Source organism: Dysidea avara, chromosome 3 (genome assembly GCF_963678975.1).
Source record: "Dysidea avara chromosome 3, odDysAvar1.4, whole genome shotgun sequence".
NCBI classification, from domain to species: Eukaryota; Metazoa; Porifera; class Demospongiae; order Dictyoceratida; family Dysideidae; genus Dysidea; species Dysidea avara.
The window spans coordinates 7,889,565-7,905,883 of NC_089274.1; the positions used below are offsets into that span (position 1 = coordinate 7,889,565).

The 16,319-nt window shown below is 40.1% G+C and overlaps 1 protein-coding gene and 1 pseudogene across 1 annotated transcript; both read left to right on the plus strand.

Annotated features, from left to right (window-relative positions):
- The first annotated feature begins 3,768 nt into the window (after positions 1 to 3,768).
- Positions 3,769 to 5,773, plus strand: LOC136249201 (uncharacterized). Its single transcript, XM_066041156.1, has one exon. The coding sequence runs from the start codon at positions 3,884 to 3,886 to the stop codon at positions 5,639 to 5,641; it is 1,758 nt and encodes a 585-aa protein (XP_065897228.1). The 5' UTR covers positions 3,769 to 3,883; the 3' UTR covers positions 5,642 to 5,773.
- Positions 5,774 to 10,821: 5,048 nt separating this feature from the next.
- On the plus strand, positions 10,822 to 13,892 carry LOC136248290 (uncharacterized; annotated as a pseudogene).
- The last annotated feature ends 2,427 nt before the right edge of the window (positions 13,893 to 16,319 follow it).

Consider the following 16,319-nt stretch of genomic DNA (forward strand, 5'->3'; position numbering starts at 1 on the left):
ATTCGCTGTCAAGCCATTGCTGTAGCTTTTTCTAAGGCAAGCTTACTATCTATCTGCAGTTTTTCTGACAGCTGGCTGTCTCTGATACCAACGACTATTCTGTCTCTGACCATTTGCTGTCCATAATCACAATGTTCTGCCAAGGAATAGAGATCAATTATGAAGTCATCAACGGGCTCGCCTTCTTGCTGTACTCTTCTGTTAAATTTGGCACGCTCAAAGATAACATTGCGGCGCTTAACAAAGTGAGAGTCAAACTTGTCCTTTACTGTATTATAGACTTTTGCCTGCTCTTCACTGAGGTTAAATGACTGGAAAATATCATCAGCCTTTGCACCCATAGAGTGCACAAGAGTATTTACTTGGTTTACCTCTGGCTTTGAGGATAGGCCAGAAGCTACTCAGAATCTCTCAAATCTGCAAATCCACTGAGGCCATTCTTCAGGTCTCTTGAAGTTGAATGGTTCAATTGGCTTAATCTGGTAGGATGCCATAACTGGTAACAAGGTTCTCAATTTCTGACACCATGTAATAGTATTTGCTCTATCACTATAACTAGATTCTCATAAAATAACTAGTGAGCACAAACTACACAACAACTCATAAAGCCTACAACAACAACTCTAAGGATGCATCATACATTATGTGGTTACATCACACCAATTACATAATTACCATAGAAACCTAATGTGTCTACTACATTGAGCACTGCAATATAGTATAATAGAGCGTGAATTGTAACACTGATAACTATCCCTGCATGGGAATAATAATTATGGCTCATTACTCGAACTAGCTAGTTAGTAGCCAGCAAGTATATTCCTTGGCAAAATTAGTGTGTCAATGAATACTGTACAACTGAAGTTGGTAACTTTACTATAGCCTGCGGCGATTGCTCTATATTAGAGTAGTTCAATCTCCATAAAAAATTAAACAGTGTGTCAGCTAGTCTTGCTTATTGCATGATTGAAACAGTGCACACAAAATTAAAGTACCGTTCCTAATCCCAGTTTCAGTTATGAAAAGCTTGCCCCAGTGGGGTGGGTGTCATGTGACTGTCGGTTCAATACTAACTGCTGGGTAAGTTATAATAACCGGAATCAGGAATGGAATGACTAAAACGGAAACCAAAGCTGAACTTGACCCTAACTTGAGGTTAGCCTGTTAAGCATAATGATGTCTTTCACTGTCTATATGAAGGTAAGCTTTTGGTGAGTTAGAGGCGAGCTAGGGTAGGGTTTCCAACTCAAAATAGGAAGGTGCTTCCTTTTGTTGTTTCTGGTGATTTTCACACAGACTGACCTTTAAGATGAAGCAAACAAGTGCTCATTTATTATTGGATTGCTTGTAGCATCAGGTATTAACATAAGTTTAACATACAAAAACATAGAAAAAGTGGTCACAATAGTTAAATTGGGCAGTTTATCAGCAAATCATTGTATTTTAGGGTGACCGAGTCACAATTAGTGTATTTTCTTGCTTTATAATGAAGACTTCTACATCTTCTAGTGCTATAGCACATCCTTTACAGCTGTAATGGGATTATTGGCCATGTGACCACTTTTGGGTGTTTACAATTAAAAGTGCATTGATATTGAAAGTAATAGACAGTTTAATAATTATTAGCACTTGTTTATTTTATCTTAAGGTCAGCCTGCATGAAAATCATCAGAAACAATGAAAAAGGCTGAGGCATCATCTTATTTTGCAGTGGAACTGAATCCTATATGAAGGGATTTTTGGCCACGTGAACACTTTTTGGATATTTACATGTTAAAATTGTGCTGATAGTGACTGCTGCAAACATTCCAATAACAAATTAGCACTTGTTTGCTTTATCAGTCATAAAGGTAAATCTGTGTGAAAACCTATAGAAACAACAAAACGAAGCACCTTCCTATTTCAATTGAGTGGAAACCCTAGCTAGGGTTGGCCCAGCTTTGCCGGGACGCTCGTTCCAACCCTAGCTCGCCTCGAACCAGGGGCATAGCTAGCCAGAACATGATGGAGGGGCAGGCATGCCCCCACGAAACGCTCAAAATTATTCATGATTGCAAAAAGGGCTAATGACCCAATGGTGGGCTAGCCAACATACAGTGTTGTATTATTACAGCTTACACAACTAGCTGCTTATCACATATCAATGATTCAATGGAGGTATAATTCGTCAAGCATCATCGCACGTGCCACAACTGTACTCCAACAAATTCATCCACAGTCCGGTAGACCTATATTGTTAATATTTTAGTGTTAATACAAATTACTTTACGTTAGCCACAGCAGTCCTAGCACACTGCTGACAGGATGACACGTTCACTCACTTCACTCGGCAAAATCAAATGCCACGTATTGCATGAAACTGATCCCACCTGTCTTTCTTGCTAGCAGAACTTGTAAGCTTGTGACTGATCCGCCTGACTGACTGATAAAGTAAAAAAAAAATAGACTACACTGCCGTACAAAGATCGATCTAGTGTGATCGACTCGAGAAAATAAACTTGGTTTTTTTTATCCCGGGCTTGATGGACTGCCCTTGCCTACCACCCCCAGCACATAAATGGCCTGTGCTGGACAAACCGGGACTTTCTTAGTCCACGGCAAACTGAGACTCTGCCCGAATCAGCTCCACAATTGGGGGAGTCTTAACATAGTGACCGATGGATGAGCGGGCTCCGCGGATGCATTGTATGGAGGACCGCAAGAGAGAAAAAGATAGACAGCACCTTAACCACCCCATGACAACAGAGTAATCATTGCCCCACTTATTTGAAAGTCGATGAGCCAAGCGTTGATAAAAAACAGAAGCCTCATGAGCCAGACCACCAGAGGCAGACATTACCAGGGGGGTAAAGGAGGCATGCTCCTCCTCACGAACTCTCTGAGCATACACGCGTTTCTTAATGTTCTCGTGCCTCCGATAACAGGAGGCCAGTGATGAGGACACATTAGAAGCAGCCAGAGGGTTGAACACCCGCACATCCACAAAACATCTTTCACTTCTTCCACCCCAAAAACCATTCATGGCGATGTCAAGACGGGCACCATCTTGGATATTGGCAGAAGCAGGATAGTCCTGCTGTGAAACCGGCTGGAGCTCTGGTTCAACAGCTACCTGAGAGCATACTTCAGTCAACAGGGTAGCAGTTAGATCTCTGATCTCATTGTGTCGGATAGAAGGTAAGCCACCCTTGGGACAGGATAAATAAACTTGGTACATTTAACACTTTATCACCTCGTAGGCAGTAGTATTAGTATTAGTATTACAGGTAAAGAAGGCTCAAGGAGCCTGTAAAGCCTGATCTGTACAAAAAGAATTTAACAAATTTGCAACTACATAGCAAAAATTATATACAATAATAGTTAACTAATTAATAATCATACAATAAAGTAGACCAGCCTGTAGGTTCGTAGCGTCATCTGGTCTCCTTTGTCACTTATGAGTTGCGACTCCTGCCGCGGCAAGGTCCTTAGTCTTCAGATTCGAAAATGTTCTATCACGTGAGTAATCTAGAAGTGTCTCTCTCTAATATTTTCGTTCGGTGGATTCACGAGCGAGTTGAATGTTGTGTGCGCGCGTTCACTAGCAACCTCTGGTGATACCGCGTAGCAGCGCACATAATTTAGTCATTTGCGTGTCAGTTTAATACTGGTAAGCTTGTGACGGAGGTTTAAAAAAAAAAACACTACGGTGATGGGGGGGCAGATACCTCCCCTTGCCCCCCCCCCTTGGCTACGCCTCTGCCTCGAACTCACCAAAAACTTAATCAGTGTGCTTGATAGTGGAGTTATCAAAGTGACCGTTCCGTTCCATTCCTGATTCCGGTTCCGGTTATTATAACTTGCCTAATCTGCCCTGACCACTGCCCCTAAACCACGATCAACAATGGCTGACTCTAGTGAATCTGTTTCACCCGAAGCAAAGAAACTAAAGCAAACTGACAATGCGGATCTTGATGCAGAAATAGATCAGGTGAAAGCCGATATTCAGCAAGTACGTGTCCAGAAACGCGAAAGGCTTAAGAATCTCGATTTCTATTTGCTAGATAATTCCATCCGAGAGAGCACCGTAGGTCAGCTTCGCAGTCACACGCTACAAAACAAGATCGACATATTCAATGAAGTTCAGAAGGTACGCGCGAAGGACATGATCGTCGCTTCTTTCGCCCACATGACTCGAGTAGACGATGATTTTGTGAAGTGGTTGAAGGAGCGCGGTGAAGACTTCAGCAGGTTTTTCTCCTTTTCCGAGGTGTCCGAAGGAATCAAGGATGATGTTTATGACACGGAAACGGTTCCATTCCCGCTGCAAAAGAACAAGTTATATGGGATCCCCAATCCATTCTTTGAAGTCGATCTGGCAAATGATGACGTCGCTTGGGGCACCAAGTTTACAGCAGAAGACATGGCTCAACTTATTTACAAGTGGATGAAGTGGACGTACGAGAACATTGACAAGAATGCACGTGTAGCAATTAACTTTCGTGACATTCCCTCTGTCATGCAAGAAGATCCGAAACGTTTGCTCTACATTGTGAAATTCCTTGCCAATTTGCCTGCAGAGCACCGTCCATGGTCACTTGCATTTGAAGATCCCATGGGAGAATCTCTTCCAGAAGAGTTAGAAGCATGGACAGCCAGCATTCGGAGGACCATGACTGCAAATGGTTGGAATGACGGAAAAATACTTGTGCACATTCACCAGAAGTGGGACCTTCAAACAGCTTCACAGCTTGACTGCCTTAGTGCGGGTGCAGACGGTGTGTGGGCCAGCATGTGTGAAGAAGGTGCTTCAGTAGGTCATGCTTGTGCATCGGTCACCATGATGAATCTAGTTCGACTAGGAAATACGAAGATTTTGCAAAAATTCAACTGTACTAAGCTGAGAAGTGTTGCCCAGGCTATCACCAAAATTACGACTGGTAGAAATCCACACCCTAAGCAAGTACTTTATGGAGAACGTGCTACCGACTTGGTATTTGGAGGATTTGGCATTGGTGATTTTGACTTGGCTGAGTTCTTTGGCATTGAGACACCAAATCGCATAACCACTCTTGCATCTCCAGAAATGATCCGTGATAGGCTAGAGCATTTCTTTGGTATAGACCCACAGTTTAATGTAGACATTGGCTTGAAAATGAAAGAGAAAATGCTGGAAGATCTTCGTAGTGGCAGGAAAGAAGAATACAATAGTGAAGTGGGTATTGCTGTCCTGTTTGACCGTGCTGGGGGACAATGTACTAAGAAAATGCGTGATGTTATTGCAGAGGTGGATTTGAAGGCACCGCATCATCAATCCTTGATTAAAGACATCCGTGAAGAATGGGACTTTTGGGATAGTAAGGATCGTGTGCAAAAGGACGATCGTCTGCAATTTGACAACTTCTACCATGGCTTCATGCAGCCATACTTTGGGTGTTACCGATGTGTCACCACCAAGAAGGGTTTGAAGGCGTTGGATATGGATGAAGATGGTTATGTTGATTGGAATGAATTCCTTGTTTACGTCAAATGGGCTCTGCGGCAATACCCTAATGTGTCTGATGCTGATGAGTTGATGAGTATTGTGTTTGAGAAGGGGCTGATTCCTGCCATGAGAGACGAAAGGGTGAAAGCTAAGGCTTTTGACCGTGTCATCACATAAACTCATAACTATCATTAGCAGTACATTCTATGGTGTACGTAGAACTGTTAGTTTTCGTATCTTTATTATTTTGAGTTTAGTTTTGTAGTTGTTTAGCCATTCTACTACTGGATACATTATTGCATAAGCTTGTCCCATGTATATCGTACAGTATGGTGGTACTGTATAGTGGGGTTTGGGCTTGTTTTTCCGAAAGCCAGCCTCAGTTATCTTTCGTAACAGCTTGGTGGTATTGGTTAAGCCATAGATAATATATACCTCCTATCTGGAGGTATACATTATCTATGGTTAAGCGGCCCCAAATCCTTCCAATACAGGAAATGCATTGCAAGAATGGTGTTGTATGCACCTTCAGTGCTGATAAGTTCATGATAGTATCATTTTGTTTACGTAATTCACTGAATCCTGGATAGATGTTCCTCTGTTTCACCAGCAACTATATTATTGGCTTCCCGTAGTGGGACTAAAATCACATGGAGTGTCAATTCTACTGGATGAAAATCTTTCAGTAGTGCTTCACTCAGAGAATCTATAGGAATGATTATTCCGGAATTGATTTGTTTATGTTTATATAAACTGCTTCTAATAGTTTATATAAACTGCTTCTAATATTTTGAATTGCAATAAATAAAAAAATGAAAACAAAAATTTTATCAGCAAAAAATCTCTATGCTTTGTAATATTCTTCTGCTTGTATTATCAGCAATCTTAGCCCTGTTTCTGACTTTCTTCCTTAATTGTCAGCTGTCTCTACTCACCAGTGAATGACAGCTCTGGTTACTTGACTGGCTAATGTGAACAATGCAAGAGTATAATGCAATTGAGCTATTACTTAATTGGCAGTTGTTTCTGTTTACGCCTCAGTTACTTGACTCAGTTGGTGCAACAATGCCTAATACTTACCAGGTTGACCTTAACGAGGATTAACAAAAGTAGTAGAGCAAGGCCTTTCAACACTACTATAAAGTATCCATAGCTGCTGCTTTGGTGTTCTAGTCAGTCAGTGCTAGACGACTTTATACTTAAGTAAAAATGCATGTGTGGTGAGACCGTCATCCATGACCATATCCAGCATCAAAGACAAATAACATGCAGTTATGCATGAAGTTTTGGAAACATGGTAACCAACCCAGACACGCTGTTGTATAATAATGTATGCATGTGCAAATAATGCCTGCATGTGCAAATAATGACATCTATTCATGACACTAGGAATGTACAAAGTACTGGCTTTAATTATATGTTAGTACAATGATGTGTTTATTGCAATTGTAGATGAGAATGCCTGGGGGGTGCAATCTCTAGGACAGTCAAATTGCTTATGTATTAGACGTGTTTTCTTTATTATAGCATTATCCAAGCAAACAATCATATAGAACGTAATTAAGAACCTTTGGAATCTGCATGGATGGTACTTCATACATTTGCTGTGTTGCAGTCATATGCATGAGCTCCGGATGTAGGTTCACGGTTTTACACAGATCTCTTTAAAGAGTCTGGCCGTGATCACACGAGACCAAGGTCTCATCATATTGTAATGTATTTCCATGTTTCCTCATTTAATAATGATGGTTCTCTCTCTTTATAGTCCTGCACGTAGGGCAGGTACCAATGCTAGTAATTATATAAAGCTAAAAAGCCGTCCGTCTGTCTGACATTCTGCATTCCATTTGAGTTCACACACTTTTCTCACCAGCCGCTGCACATATTGAAGCGGTTTTTGTGCCTATAGAAACGTTCATCATCTGTGAATAATCACCTGTTTTTATAAGTTTTAAACTGCCGTCGCTTGTTGCTTACAGTGCGTTTAGTGCAAGGGAAGTAGAGCAAAAACTCGCTTAAATTCTTTTTGTAAACTGCATGTAAACTAGGGCTGGGCGGTTTCTCGGTATTATAGTAATACCGCGGTATTGCAATGAAACGATATCTGCATCGCGTAGATTTCGGTGAAACGATAATATCACGATATCGATATTATTACGATTTTTAGTGTTTGTGACAGCTTATTAAGCCCTTAAGGTTGTTATAATGTACCTCAAATAATCACGTGATACTACTGCAAACAAGGACCTAGTACAGTCTATTTCCGGTTGGTTGACTAGAGAAACGAAGTGTTAAAAGTCACGTGCTTGAAAGTAGCCAATGAGATCAGTAGCCTTCAGTTTAAACTAGCGCCGTCCGCCTGGCGTGAAATTTCATTGGTTATTTCTATTCACGTGATATTTTTGCATTTGGCTTACGTGGACAACCAACCTGAAATAGACTGTACTAGCTAGTCAATTTTTTTTTACAAAGATCGAGATACTCTAATAGAACAGTCAGCTAGGATCGAGATACCCCGATAAAGCAGTCAGCTACTCTAATATAGCAGTCATCTTTAATAACCGCGATAAATAGTAATATCGTGATATATTTCTGCACGATATATCGTGAAGCGAAACTCCAATACCGCCCAGCCCTAATGTAAACAGCAACTTAGAAGTGGTTTTCCACAGATCATATTTAGTCAAAGTGGTAGAGCGTGGAGCTTGCATGTGTCAGATCCCCAGATTGAATCTCAGTGGTAGCATTGTGTTCTTTTTATTTCACCTTCAGTTTTTGGTTACACCTTCAGTTTTTGGTTACACATTTCTTTGCTTTCAATTTAATTAAATTTTTTTTCGTTTTGGTAACCTTTTCAGTTACACCTTTTTTCTATTACGTGTATGTGTTCTATCTCTCACTTGGTACCTGCTTACCTGCTGTTTCGACATTGTCTTTTCATGTGCTTGCAATAGATAGTAGTGAGTGGCAGCTTACCTTCACTGAGGAAGGTGTCAAGGTGATGACAGTTCATATATATTATGAACTCTTGGTGATGACAAGGAAATGGAATTGTATAGTATTGTTTTAGTACATTGTATGCATGTAGGCTAACATTAATTGCTTCAGTGCTATAGATATCTGAAGTACACAGAAACTAATACTATAACTAATGGCACATATAAGGAAGTCACAGGTATCAGTCACAACAATCGCACCGTGCAACATAGGCAGGTATACTGTATACTGATGCTACATGCATGTACAAATTCATTTATTTTTGTAGTCAGTAAGTCAAATGTCATGTATAGAATCTCAAATGGTACCACTACATGTATGGCCTGTTTGACATGTACTACTAACACTGCATTTATGTATAGTTTGCACCTTTGTGGTAAACACGTGGAATAGTACAAGGCCTAAGCTATACATCAGAGTCACATCATTTCTGTCAGTGTCTTGCAGGGTGGCATAAGGCCCTCATGTCCTTTAAAAGTGATGCACGCTATACATAGCTCCATGAATGTCACTGATGTTTAATGCTTGGTTCTCATAGCAATGATTTAGTTATGTGGAGGTGGTTCTGTACAACATAGGGCTTAGCATGTAACATACACAGTATGGTAAGTCCTGTACCGTACCTGTGTAGTAAACACTGTCTTAGCTTGCTGGAGTGCCTGCATTCTTCAATATAGTTGCAGGATAGCATAAAGCCTCATGTATATAGTGTAAAGGTGATGTCACCATGCATACTGTAAGGCAGATATTTAATGTTTGGTTCTCATACTGAAGTGTGGCCCCTGCACACAGGGCAGGTACCAATGCTAGTAAATAAATAAATCCCCAAAACCGAGAAATCAGCAAAACCCACCCCCCTTTGAAGCAGCTGCATGGAAAGGGTCTGGCCATGCAAGGTCTCTTGTTTGCGCATTAGCGTGAGTCTGACTGGCACGAAACTACCACATTAAGGTAAGTGCTCTTATTATGGGATGGTTGAATATTACTATACACAGATAACTCATATAGGGACTTAAATTTTGGAGCAAAGACTCATCAATGAGTCTATTAATACCAGTCAAAAATTTAGCCATATAGCATAATCCAATCAGTGATGAGAACTTGTAACTAAAACGTTTACTAATACTGTGACATCTTTTAATATATCGACAGTCAGTGCAGTACAATTCCAATGCAGAGGCAGATATAACCACTGTATGTGTTTCCTTCACTTCAGAAGTTACTGAAACATGCTGAAACTAATTCCTTAGCTGAGTGATTACTTTTTGGATAATAGATTATGTTTCAAACACCATGTTATGAAGATGAGATACTACACATGATTGAATTTCGTTATACTTACCAGCTTATTACAGGGTCATTTTTAGACAGCAAAATTAAGTTTTGATTTACATGGTTCAACCTATATCAACATCAACAACTCTCATGATTTATGCACTATTTAGCTAAAAATTTTACACACTTGTGAGAACTGGCATGTCAAAACACCTTTATAGCATGCTATCAAGAGTTAATATTATTATTAACTCTTGAAGCTATTCACACTGAAGTAAGTTTATAAGTTATAATGCAATTTGTGAAAACTCACTGGGGACAGCAGGAGGCTAAAAGAGCCGAGGTTCGAGGGGTCCGCAACAGGGGTGAAATCTTGGACGCCTATCACTGAAATCTTCCGAGATCTGAAATCCCAACTAATAAATATTTTCCGTAAAATAATGTATCTTTCCGTAAAAGTACAGGTACATAATTTTGCTATGGCGATCTCGTGCTACGATCAATGCGAGTTATTGAAAGCTTGCTACAAGGCACAGTAATGCATAAACTGCCTGAGTGTAATAATGGCAGTACAAACATGCGAGTGGGCAGGACCATAGATAATATAATACCTTACTATATATTATCTATGGCAGGACTTGGCAAGACGAGAGTTCAGCAAGTGGAAGGTAGAACACTCGTACAGATTATAACTCCTGAAAGCACATTTTAGTCACAACTTCTTAACTATTATAGTGTTAAATGCATATGAAATCTGTTAATCTTTTGAAATCTGAGTGAAATCTTCTGAGAAATCTTAACGAGATCCTATAAAATCTCATTGAGATCTTGAAATCCATATGAGATCTCTGTGAAATCCTGAAATCCCAGAGAAATCCCGAGATCTCAATGAAATCTTGAGATCCTGAAATCTTGGACGCCACTTTTGCTCTGTTGCTGACCCCTATCCGAGGTTCAAACGAACAGAAAATCCATAGTACGTGCAGGCAATGCACCCTGGCGACACGCCTCATGGTTCGTGTAGGGCTCGCTCAGGCCCGCCCAACAATGCACTCTGCAGCAGATCAAGCTGTCAAAAATGGCCGATGACTGTATCACCAGCACGAAAGAGACGAAAGCGAGGACAAAAACAATCCAGCGAACAATCCGACGGAGATCTTGATGCAGAAGTGGATCAGGTGAAAGCCGATATTCAGCAGTTATACGTCCAGAAACGCGAAAGGCTTAAAAATCTCGATTTCTACCTGCTGGATAATTCCATTCGCGAGAGCACAGTAGGTCAGCTTCGCAGTCACACTACAAAACAAGATCGACATATTCAATGAAGTTCAGAAGGTGCGCGTGATTGTAACTTCTTTCGCCCACATGACTCGAGTGGATGATGATTTTGTGAAAAGCGTGGTGAAGACTTTAGCAGGTTTTTCGCCTTCTCTGAGGTGTCCGAAGGAATTAAAGATGGTGTTTACGAGACGAAGACAGTACCATTCCCGCTGCAAAAGAACAAGTTATATGGGATACCCAATCCATTTTTTGAAGTTGATTTGGCAAACGATGACGTGGCTTGGGGCACAAAGTTTATGCACTTGTCAATTCCATGCCCCACCCCCGGGGGGTGGTGGGGGAATACAGGGGATTTGACAAATCGTGGTGTCAAATTCCAAAATATTCCAAACTAAATAAGAAACCAAAACTTTAAGTTGTGGCAATTTTTTCTCAAAAACAGCAAATTTTCTGTGATGTACCAAAATTTACCCTGGTGTAAGAAGCATGGTTCCTACACATGTAGGGCAGCGTTAAGAAATTTTGTAGGAAATATTCCTGCACTGTTGAATTTTGTAAGAAAGATTCCTACACATGACATAATTCCTACACTTGTAAGAATGATCCCTAAACTTGTAGGAATGATTCCTAAACTTGTAGGAATTATTCCTACACTGCAAAAAGATCTTACACTTTGTGCCAAGTGTAGGAATCTTTCTTACAAAATGCAACAGTGTGGGAATGTTTCCTACAAAATTCTGCAAAAATTCTCAATAAAGCACTACACGTGTAGGAACCATGCTTCCTACACAAGTGTAAAATTCCTTCCAGCACTTTACTTCAAAATTATGATTTCTTATTTAGTTTGGAATATGTTTTCCCCACTACTGGGGCAAAATCGGCTGTCAAATCCCCACTATGTCCCCACCCTCTAGTAGGGGATTTGGCAACACCTCAAGGATAAATGGATATTTCATGCATGCGACTAATAATTACACCTGTAGCTAGTAAAATTATAGTGAGTACAATTTACTATTATTTAGAAATGCAACTACCGAAAATTGGTCAGTGAATTGGGGAACTGTCAATTGCCCCAGGGGTGCGGACAAGAAGCAATGTCAAATCCCCACTTGGGGTGTGGGGACACCCGGGGGTGTGGGTGTGGGGCATGAAATTGACAAGTGCATTACAGCAGAAGACATGGAACTTGAAATGATTCAGCATAGAGCAGCTCGCTTTGTATTGAACCAACCTTGGAGAAGGAATGTTAGAGATAGTATTAGTTCATTGTTGTCATCACTTAAGTGGCCAACCTTACAACTTCGAAGAGAGAGCATTCGTCTAATTTTACTTCATACAATAATCAATAATATCTTACAAATTCCAACAAATTATCTACCAACTCCATCACCAATTACTACCACCAGATCAAGAAATGACATGAAGTTCCTCCATTACCAGCCTACCATAGACTGTTTTAAGTATTCCTTTTTTCCACGCACCATTCCCGAATGGAACCAATTGCCTTCAGATATTGCTCATGCCGATTGATTAGATAGTTTCAGAACTTTGCTGAACAGATACTATAATTCATATTTGTAATTGTACTTGTAAATTAGCTTCATGCCCCAGGTGGGCTCTGCTAATCAAATATATAGTAATAATAATAATGGCTCAACTTATTTACAAGTGGATGAAGTGGACGTACGAGAACATTGACAAGAATGCATGTGTAGCAGTTAATTTTCATGACATTCCCCATGTCATGCAGGTAGATCCAAAACGTTCGCTCTACATTGTGAAGTTTTTTTGCCAATCTTGCTGCAGAGCACCGTCCATGGTCATTTGCATTTGAAGATCCCATGGGAGAATCTCTTCCAGAAGAGTTAGAAGCATGGACAGCCAGCATTCGGAGGACCATGACTGCAAATGGTTGGAATGATGGAAAAATACTTGTGCACATTCACCAGAAGTGGGACCTTCAAACAGCTTCACAGCTTGACTGCCTTAGTGTGGGTGCAGACGGTGTGTGGGCCAGCATGTGTGAAGAAGGTGCTTTAGTAGGTCATGCTTGTGCATCGGTCACCATGATGAATCTAGTTCGACTAGGGAATACAAAGATTTTGCAAAAGTTCAACTGTACTAAGCTGAGGAGTGTTGCCCGAGCTGTCACCAAGATTACAACTGGTAGAAATCGACATCCTAGACAAGTGCTATATGGAGAACGTGCTACAGACCTGATATTTGAAGGGTTTGGTATTGGTGATTTTGACTTGGCAGAGTTCTTTGGCATCGAGACACCAAATCGCATAACTACTCTTACATCTCCAGAAATGATCTGTGATAGACTAGACTATTTCTTTGGTATAGACCCACAGTTTAATGTAGACATTGGCTTGAAAATGAAAAAAGAGATGGAGAAAGATCTTCGCAGTGGTAGAAAGGAAGAATATAATAGTCCTGTGGGTATTGCTGTCCTGTTTGACCGTGCTGGGGGGGAATGCACAAAGAAAATGTGTGATGTTATTGCTAAGATGGATCTAAAGGCACCCCATCATCAAGCCCTGATAAAAGAGATCCGTGAAGAATGGGATTTTTGGGATAGTAAAGATAGTGATTGTTTACAATTTGACAACTTCTACCATGGCTTCATGCAACCATACTTTGGATGTTACCGATGTGTCACCACCAAGAAAGGTCTGCAGGCACTTGATATGGATAAAAATGGTTATGTTGATTGGAATGAATTTCTTCTTTACGTCAAATGGGCTCTACGTGAATACCCAGATGTATCCGATGCAGACGAGTTGATGAGTATTGTTTTGAGAAGGGACTGATTCCAGCCATGACAGATGAAAGGGTGAAGGCTAAAGCTTTTGATCGTATCATCATGTAAAAACATTTACCACAAAACACCACTGAATAGTCAAGATGTAAATCAGGAACCCATAAATGTTGTGACATTTTAATATCAAACGGTACGGTTGTACCGTTTAAGTAGGAATCCATGTGAAATTTTCGCGCGCTGCCCAAAATCGCGCCTTTAAAAATCATCCTAGAGATATCTTACAAGACGAAAATCACCTTTACGGAATAGTACTAGTCCATATAATACATAAAACAGCATTAAATGCAACAAAACGCTTACAGGTGGCCGGATACAGAATTTTAAAAATCGCCAAAACTTTGAATTTTAGACTGACTGCCTGATTGCCTGACTGATCACAGTTGCAAGCCTAGAGGCCAAACGAAGCAGTGCACGGCAACCATTTTACGCAACACTAGCAAACTCACCAGTGGGATGTGCCTTTTGGGGTTCCGACGAGTGTGTGTCCTCTGCGCCTTGTCTTTTCTTTTATCTTCAATCAGGCTGCTTGTCTTCTTCATCCAACGAAACCATATCGAGGCATTAATTTTCCGTATCAACACTTTCTTTAAGCAGCATAATAGACGCCACAAGATTATTTAAGGCGTTTAGACTACGCTACTGTACAGAGGAATAGATTATATTCCTTACTGATATAATCTATGATGGAGGGTACTCTGGTACTAGCTAGATAGCTTCACGATGTGTCACAAGACCATGCCCATTCTTCATTCTACGCATTATCGATCTACTGATTGAAACCACAATGACACACCCCTTTTGCGCTAGCTGTATTTCAGTGACTACACACCTTCAATTTGGAAGGCTGACTCAACATACTCTATAATCGATTGAAACCACGCCCCCTTTTGGGCAAGCGTACATCTTGCAGGCTGCCTCGAGATACTCTAACACAGCAGTCACCCTAATAGAACAGTCACATGTTTATAGCTAGCTGTATGCTTTAACAAAAAAAAAACTAAACAAACTAGTATATTAAAATTATAAATTTAAAAATAAAGTAGGAATCCAAGCAATAAAAAGTAGCAAAACAAGAGAAGAACGATGGTAGCCATTACAGCATAGCTCGGTGGGAAATTCCTACTTTGGCATTGAACACAAAATAATGGCTATATCATGCCAAAGTAGGGATTTCCCACCGAGCTATGCTGTAATGGCTACCATCGTTCTTTCTGACCTATAAAAGTGACCCAGCTATCCTATCCTATCTCAATAGAAATGAGATCAACAATTAATCCAGTACATTGTAGATCATACAATAAAGCAGGCATGGGGTAATCGTAATCAGTAAACGATTACAGATTTTAAAAGTAATCATAATCGTAATTTAATCAAACTATAAGTTTATGTAATCGTAATCAAATACACTGGTAAAGTAATCATAATCATGATTACCTCCATGATTACATCAACTTGATAGGTTCATTTATCTTACTACAGGATGTGTGGTTATTATTTAATAAACTACAGTAACATGTGCTTGTGTAGACAAAATATATGAAGTAATATTGGCAGCCATAATGACACTTAACATGCCTGCCTGAAGCACTTTAGGGTAGTACCAAAGTGACCACCAACATCCCACACAATGTAATCATGATTGTAATCAGATTACTTTAGAAAGTGATTGTAATTATAAATCACACTAATCATAATCATAATAGCAGAAAGCAAAGTAATCACAATCGTAATCGATTACTGTCTTTCTGTAATCGCCCCATGCCTGCAATAAAGAGCCATACCTATCTTCCTTCCAAGCTCTTGCAGCCAATAAGTGCTGCTGGGTATTAGTGGGAATGGCCAGCTCAAACACGTAGATGGAATCCTAGAAACCAAGACCAAGTCAGGTCTGCTTGTGTTTACCACACAGATGCAAACTACGTATGTGGTGCTAAGCAGTAAGCACTACCTATCCTATCAACACTTTCATTTTAAGACAAAATCACTAAGCATTAAACTTTTACATTGAGATGTATAAATGGTAAGGATTATTCAAAATGGCTGTAGCTATAGTCTCTATACTTGTACAGACAAACTTGCTTAATAGCAAGCTATTACTCAATGATTTTAAAAACGAAACACTAAGTGTTAGTATTTTGAGGTGAGAAAAAAGCACATGACATGCCAAAGTTTGTCATACCTGCCTTATATGAGCAGGACTTTATTGCCCTAGTATATACACTTTATAACATTGTTATATTGAAGTTAAGCATGAAAGTGATCATAGTGAAACTTTGTACTGAAGTGTTTGATAGGTACCATCCAAAATGTGTGATACTGAAACAATGTACAGGTGTTAGGGTGCAGCTATAGTGGTATTGTTCCTACAATCGCATGTATATTTCAAGCGAGTCTATATATTCAACTAAGTGATACCAACACCCCTATGTCCTACTTATTATCTTCAGCAGTAAAGCAACCAAGAGTTAATATAGG